This window comes from Pinus tabuliformis, chromosome 6, assembly GCF_031772625.1.
Source record: "Pinus tabuliformis cultivar Carrire ecotype Pingquan chromosome 6, CPIR1, whole genome shotgun sequence".
Classification (NCBI taxonomy): Eukaryota; Viridiplantae; Streptophyta; class Pinopsida; order Pinales; family Pinaceae; genus Pinus; species Pinus tabuliformis.
The window spans coordinates 1581567512-1581576109 of record NC_142292.1 but is presented as its reverse complement, the minus strand read 5'-3'; the positions used below and the strand labels follow the sequence as shown (position 1 = coordinate 1581576109).

The 8598-nt window shown below is 26.8% G+C and overlaps 1 protein-coding gene across 1 annotated transcript; it reads left to right on the top strand.

Annotated features, from left to right (window-relative positions):
- Positions 1–7100: 7100 nt before the first annotated feature.
- Positions 7101–7601, top strand: LOC149264845 (uncharacterized). Its single transcript, XM_089400997.1, has one exon. It carries the CDS (start codon positions 7101–7103, stop codon positions 7599–7601), a length of 501 nt encoding a protein of 166 aa, XP_089257123.1.
- The last annotated feature ends 997 nt before the right edge of the window (positions 7602–8598 follow it).

The window sequence follows — 8598 nt, the reverse complement described above, 5'->3', positions numbered from 1 at the left end:
TATTTTTACTTGTGAAAAATGTAATGTTTAAATGCATTTTTAGGTAGCGTTATTTTTAAGTGTGAGTTGTAACAAAGTGGTTATCATCGAATTATAATTATAATTCGCTGTATACATTGGTAAAATTAAGTATGGATATTTATATTCATTAAATATTTAATTTATTTATAATATGAAGGTAAATATTATTTAAAAGGCGTAGTTTTTTGTGCTTTCTTTAGTTTTGTTTTTGTTGGAAGTGAACAAATTATAAATTATTTTATTTTATTGATGAAAAGAATTTAAGAACGAAAAATTTATAAACTTCAATTATTTTAATTTAAGAGTTAAGAGATTAAAAATAGATTTAAAAGTTAAGTATATTTTACTTATTAATACTTTATGGATATAAATATATATTCATGCTATATTTAATTAATAATCACTCTTTATTAATGTAATTGGATATAATGTTAGTGATTTTCATGTTGATTTTGAAACAACGTGTTGATGCAGCATACTTTTTTTTAGAGGACTTATTTTTCACACTTTAAAATTTAATATGTCCAATTTTTTTTTTTTTTAATTATGATTACTTAAGGAATTTCAAGTTGTTTTATTTTTATTTTTTTAAATGTTGATTACTTAAAAAAACAAATATATATATATATATATATATATATATATATATATATATATATATATATATATATATAAAGAGACAAAAAAAAAAACAAAATAAAAAATGTTAAAAAAAGTTATCACATAAACCATAAAAGAATTTGGAAAAAAAAAATAAAATTAAAAATATATATAAAATTAGGTAAGTAAAAATAGTAAAAAAAAAAACACATTAAGAAAAACTAGGAAAAAAAAAAATTTGAAAACAAACTAAATTAAAAACAAATAGAAAATTAAAAAAAAAAAAAAAAACTAGTAAAATTAATATCAAAAACATTAAAAAAAAACAAAAAACAAAAAAAACTCAAAAAAAAAAAATTGAAAATTTTAATAATATATATTTCTTTTCAAATTTAAATAATAATAATAATTATTATTATTATTAAAAAACACTTAAAGTTTTAAAGAAATATGTATTTCTAACTAAAAGAAAAGAAAAAAGAAAAAAAGAGACTTTTTATTAAGCTTGCATTTTTTATTTAAAAACAAAAGAAATTAAAGATTAAAAAAATTTAAATTTTATTTTATTTAAAAAAATTTATTAATTTTTTTTTTTTTTTCCTAAATAAAATAAAATTTAAACACATTTTTTTTAAACATTTTTTTTTTTAAATTTAAACGGAAAAAAAAAAAATTAAAAATTTAAACAATTTTTTTTATTAAAAATTAAAAACATTTAAAATTTAAAAATTTAAAAAAATTATTAAAAAAATGATTTTTTTTAACGTTTTTTTTTTTTTTTTCTTACAAAAAAAAAATCCTGTGGCCCCTCCGCTCGTCCGCCGCCCATGGCGGCACGACCTCGGGCGGAGGGCCTGCACGCAGACCCTTCACCCAGGGCTATGCCACCACGGGTGGCGGGCGGGTAGAGGGGCGATGCGTGGAAGCCCTCCACCTAGGGCCGCGCCACCATGGGCGCCGAGTGAGCGGAGGGGCCACGCGATTTTTTTTTTTGATAAATAAAAAAAAATGTTAAAAAAATTAGACTTTTTTAATAATATTTTTTAATAATTATTTATGTTTTTTAAATTTTAAATAAAAAAATTAAATTGGTCTAAATTGTTATTTTTTATTTTTTATTTTTTAATGATTCTTTTTTTAAATAAAAGCAAAAAAATGTTTAAAAAAAATAAAATAAAATTAATAACTTTTTTTTTTAAATAAAAAAATAAAAAATATTTTTTTTATTTTTTATTTTTTATTTCAAATAAAAAATGTAAGTTTAATAAAAAATAATTATTTAAAAAAATAAATAATACATATTTCTTTATAAACTGTAAATGTTTTTTAATTTTATTTTTTTTTAATTTTTTTTCATATATATATATATATATATATATAATTTGAGTTTATTTATTTATTTTTTAAATGTTTTTAATATTAATTTTACTAGTTTTTTATTGTTTTGCTTGTTAATTTTCTATTTTTTTAAAACTAGATTGTTTTTAATTTTTTTTCCCTAGTGTTTGTTAGTGTTGTTGTTTTGTTTTTGTTTGTTTTTTTTTCCTTAAATTTTTGCTTACTTAATTATATATATATATATATATATATATATATATATATATATATATATATATATTTTGTTCTTTTTTTCCAAATTCTTTTATGGTTTAATTTTTTTTAACATTTTTTTTCTTCTTTTATATATATTTTTATATTTGTTTTTTTTAAGTAATCAACATTTTAATCTTAATTTTAGTAGTTTTTAATTTTTTTTTGGTTAATTTTTTATTTTTTTTAAATCTAGTTTGTTTTTTTAGTTTTTTGTTAATATATTTTTAAAATTTTTCTATTTTTACCTACTTAATTTTATAGTTTATTTTAATGCTTTTTTTTTTACTTTTCCATATATATATATATATATATATATATATATATATATATATATATATATATATATATATTTTCTTTCTTTTTGCCAATGCTTTTTTTTTACTTTTCCATATATATATATATATATATATATATATATATATTCTTTCTTTTGCCAAATTTTTTTTATGGTTTACAAGATATTTATTTTTTTTTTTTTTTTTAAATATGTTTTTTTTACTATTTATTTGTTTATAATTTTTATTTTTATTTTTTCGTTTTTTAATTTGTATCATTAATTTTGTTTTTGTTTTTGTTTTGGTTTTTTTTTTTCGATATTTGAATTTTTTTTTGTCTTTTATTTTTATTTTATGTTTTGTTAATATTTTTAACTTTTTTGTTTTTTGTTTTTTGTTTTGTGCTTTTTCATTGTTTTAATTTTTTATTTTATTTTATGTTTTCATTATTTTTTTTAAATTTTAATGTTTTTCGGGGTTATGATAAAATATTTTACGCCATTATTTCGAAATGTTGAAATTTTACCCTTGAAAAAAAAGTGTTATCTCAGCATCAACACTTTTCATTTTGAGGGTGGTTTTTGGACAATTTTTGCACAGAAAATTGGTTTTCACCACCATTTTTAAAACATGTTGAAAATTTACCCTAGAAAAAAAAAAGTGTTATTCCAACATCAACAATTTTCGTTTTTAGCACTGTTTTTGACATTTTGACGGGGTTTTTTGGCCAGAGTTCCCGTTTTGAGTTTATAGTTCCTGTTTCAAAGTTTACATTGTTAAAATGGGACAAAGCATAATATTGGAGAATAAAGAAAAGAAGAGTAGCTCTAAGTGAAAAAAATGATGCAATAAATATGGACATAGAGCCACCTAAAGAAATTCAAATTGAGCATGATATATCTGATACATTTGAAGATATGAATATTGTACATCGAAGATTTCGTGATAGGATTGATCAATTGGCTGATGTTCAAATTTGTCATGTGTGTGAGGAGTCATATGCTGGAATTCAAGTGTTCAATACAAATACAAGTCAAATATGTATGAGATGTCGAAGAGAGGGAAACCATCATAGATTTTCATTTGAGAATCATATGGATCCAGGAGAGCAACCTCAAGTCCTTAAAGTGCTCACACAAGTTGAAGAGATGTTAATAGCACGTGCAAGTCCAATTTTGCAAGTTATGCATTCAATAGGTGGACAATACAAATATAGAGGACACACCATTAGTTTCCCACAAGAAATTAAAGATGTTGCCCGCACATTACCTCGACATATTCAAGACTTATATTTAATGATTGTTGTGCGGAAAAAAGCCAACAAGGATCAAGTTATGATTTTACAGTTAGAAAACAAAGAGTATTGGATGCATTATTATATAAGATTCAAAATGATCCATATTATCGTGATGTTCAAGTTGATTATAATGCACTGGATGAGTTACCTGAAATTGCAACAAATGTATCAAATATGATTAATTATGTTACTTTACCAAAGATAGACAATGACATTAAATTTGCAGTGTTGGAGGGAACATTTGGGATTGATGATGCATTAGAAGGCTTAAATACATCTTCTTTTGTAGCAAAGCTTTCGAATCTACCACAATAGATTGAACTTATTCGAGCTTGGGAAAATAACCCTAATTATACGAACATGACACAAATGATGGATTTCCTAAAGTTCTTAATTGGCCTAGAATTGGCTCATCACCAATCGATGAGTATAAAAATGAAAGATTATTTTACATGGCATTTTTAGCATTGTTTCTAATAGGTGAGGCAGATTTGTTGCAACCACGAAGGAGAAATGTCCATCTTCACGAGTATGAAAAACATCTTCTTAGATATCACGATGATAGGTTTGGAAGGCACCCACTCTTTAGATACTTCTTACTTAATATCATTATGATACATTGTGCTCAAGCTTCTTTTGCAGTTTTTGTAAAGAAGATAATGACAGATCTACCAACAACAATGGAGGAGTTACAAGAGCATCTACAAAGTCTTCCAGAATCACGACTTATAGAAATGTTAATGCGATTTGGAACTGTACTAAGAGGTACACGTGCATATTGGAGCAAATGTTGCACTGAGCTATCTGACTTGATTCAACAGATTGGATGTCCAACAATATTCTTCACATTAAGTGCATCAGATATGCAATGACCAGATTTGCATAAATTAATGTCTGGTAAAAGTCCTATAGATTAAGCGGAAGCAAGGAAATGGAGATGTCAAAATGTCATTGATAATCCTCATATCATAGCACAATATATGCATTTAATCCATACAATGTTTCAAAATGAAATTTTTGAATGTTTTCATCAAGCTACATATTTTTGGTGTTGCTATGAATGGAAACATTGTGGATCTCCACATGTGCATGGATTTATATGGTTAAAAAATTCTCCTAACATGGACACTTTGAATTGGGATGATCCTACACAGGTCAAACTTTCTAAAGAATATTTTGATAGATGTATACATGCAATGAATCCACGTGATCGACATCAAATAAATATTTAGGTTAGGCTTAAGGTTGATGACCACCCTTGCTTAAAGGACACACAACAAATATTTCAATATGATCCTATGATTGATTATGAAGAACTTCCGAATTGTGTTGAGTGTCACATCACTTTCAATGAGAAATATTGCCTATGCAAGAAGGTGGGAAGATTGGTGTGTCAATATAAGGCACCATGGGATTTATGCGATCATTTAAAACTTTATGTTGATGAGTATGGAGAAAAAAAGTATGAAATAAGAAGAAATGACGATAGATTGAATACACATAATCGTGAAACATTAATGATGTGGAGGGCTAATATAGATTGGAAACATGTTGTTTGAAAGCGTGTGGTCATTAATTACATAGAAAAATATGTTGCAATGTTTGAAAAAGGATCAGAAACATTTCATGATATGTTGATGTGTGTTTTCTCTATTCAAAATAGAAATGAATCAATAGCATGCGCATATATGATTTTGTTATGTGAATCCATTGTTGACAGAGATATAGGTTCACAAGAGACATGTCATTTGCTATTAGACCTTCCTCTTTCTGAATGTAGTTGTCGATTTGTGGTTCTAAATGTTGGTTTGAAGGTTTTCAAACAACTGTGTGTTGATACATATGACAAAGATAATGATAATTCCCTTATTGATGCATATACCAAGTGACCTACCCATCTTGAGCACCTTCCATTGATAGATGTGGAAAAATCTTGGACATACGAAAAACGTTGATGTGGGGATAAATGGAGAGAACGAAAGAATGCAACTATTGTATGAGTGTTTCCTAATTATAATTTGATTACTAATTACGAAGATGACAAGTTTCTAGAAATTTGTTGGTCGGAGTTGGTATTATACAAGACCTTTCGTGATCTCCATAGAGATATAGGTCACACAGGTGATGAAATAGTGCATAATTGGGAAAACTTTCGATACAATCCATGCAATGTTGATCGTAATCCATTACCTCCAATTCAAACAGTTGAATTTGATGAAGAAGAAGTTCCAAATCCACCTACATATTCTAGGAAAAATAAGTGGGAGATCATTTGTGGATTATGTAAGAATAAATTTATAAATTATAATGAGTTTGAGATGCTTGGACATAGGGATCGTGATGTTATGCATAAATGGAGTGAAGATTTTGTGGATGGGGAAACTTCTAATCATGCTATTCATTTCATATCTCAAAAGAAAAAGTTGAATACGATTCATACTAACCAACATTCGAAGTCTTATTCATTTGAATATTTGGGAGTTAAACAAAGAATAGCATTTGATATTATCCTTGACCATTATAGATCAGGGGTTGATCCTTTACTTATGATAACCCAAGGAATTAGGTACAGGAAAGTCTTATTTGATTGGAGCTATTAAAAAGGCACTTGAGATTGAGGCTCTTCCCAAGAAGAGTCCACTACTTCTTTTAGCTCCTACAGGGGTTGCAACTTTTAACATATCTGGAACAACAATTCATTCTGCACTTCAAATCCCAATCAAAGAGGTAACACGTCTTCGGGGACCACGTTTAATGACCTTGCAAGATGAATTGAAGCATGTCAAATATATCCTAATAGATGAAATGAGTTTCATTCGAAAAAATTTGCAAGAAAACATCGACTCTAGACTTTGCCAAGATTTCCTAGAAAATGCTAACACTTTTTTGGTGGGAGGTCAGTTATATTGGTGGGTGATTTGGGATAGTTACCACCTGTTATGGATAAACTTGTATATACATATGAAGGTCTTGCAAAAGAATTATGGAATTCATTCACAATAGTTGTGACCCTTGACACTGTGTTTTGACAAGATGGACAGAGCAATGAGAAAAAATGTTTTCGTAATTTGTTGATGAATGTTAGAGATGAAAATCCAACTGTGGAAGATTGGAAGTTACTCATGACTCATACAAATAGTTCCTTGGATTCTTCCACAAAAGAGTCTTTTGATAAGGAAATACATTTGTTTGCAACAAATGATGATGTAAAAAATCATAATAAGCGTTGTTTACAAAACTTGAACTGTCCCATTGTAACCAGTGTTGCAACAAGAGGAAAAGACAACAAATCCATGGAATAATATGAGGAATACATGGAACTTGAGTTACTTATTTCAGTTGGAGCTCGAGTCATGCTTACATCAAACATATGGACTGATGCAAGACTCGTTAATGGTGCTCTTGGAGTTATAGAAAAAATTGTGTATAACCCTGGAATTTTACCTCCAAAACCACCTACATATGTTTTAGTACGATTTGATAATTATGTGGGAGTTCCATGGGATGATTCATTCCCTCAAACAATTCCTATTACACCTATTGAAAAAGGTAACATAAAACAACTTCCTTTGAAACTTGCTTGGGGCTTAACAATCCATAAGTCACAAGGATTGACATTGGAGAAAGCTACTATTAATATTGGGAAGCAAGAGAGACAGGGTATGATGTTTACTGCAATATCTCAAGTTAAATATTTGAACGGTCTACGATTTCAACCTCCCTTTTCATATGACCGATATGAAAAGATGGCAAAAGTATCAGGCATAGCTATAAGAAAAGCAGAAGAAGATAGATTGAGATTGATCACAATGTAAACTATTTGTAATTGATTACATTCTTATTATTCATGATTTCTATTAATCAAAATTGTTACATGGTTCATTTCCATTGAAAATTTTATTTCATCATTTTTCATCATTTTACTTATTAATACTCTCTATTTTCTTAATATACTAAGGTAACTAATTCATCTTAAAATAAAATGAAAAATGATCATATTACTTAGATATTCAACAAATTTTGTGTGACTTTGCACCACTGGAACTAGCCTAGATCCATCTTAACTCCGGATCTATTAAGCTCCGAGAGGGATCAAATCTCTGGATATTATTGCGTATTAATATTAATTTTATTAATAAAATTATTAGTAACATTTAATAACATTAATATATATCATTAATAATGATAACACTCACATTAATAAGGATAAAATTCACATTAATAATTAGTAATGTTACTAATAACATTTTAATTATAATATTCAAATTAACAACATTTAATTAATAATATTAACAATGTTACTTTAATGGATTGTTATTTTAATACATTTATTATAATGTGATGCACATTGATCTACATCAGATTTTGAAGAAAATATCCTTATATATAAACTTTGACCATAGGCAATATAGCCAACCATGGTAAACTTATGTTACGAAAACCAAAGAACATCACATTATAATGAACAATGATGAGAACCAAAGAACATCAAATTGTGATAAACAATGACAAAATTTGTAGATTAGGACAACCGAATTAGTAAATGTGGTTGACATACATCGATTGATGTCATTTTCATATGCCTATTGGTGCATAAAAGGTATAAAATGCCATCAAATAGTGTATGTCAACCCATTTACTATTGTAATTGTGTAAAAGAAATGTTTGGACAATACGACGAAAAGAACCAATGTAACATAGTGAGAGACAAAGAAACATTAGAATTCTAACAAATAATAGGCATTTCCATTTGATGAACAATACACATTATCACAACATCACATTGCACAATTAACATCACAATGTAGTTGA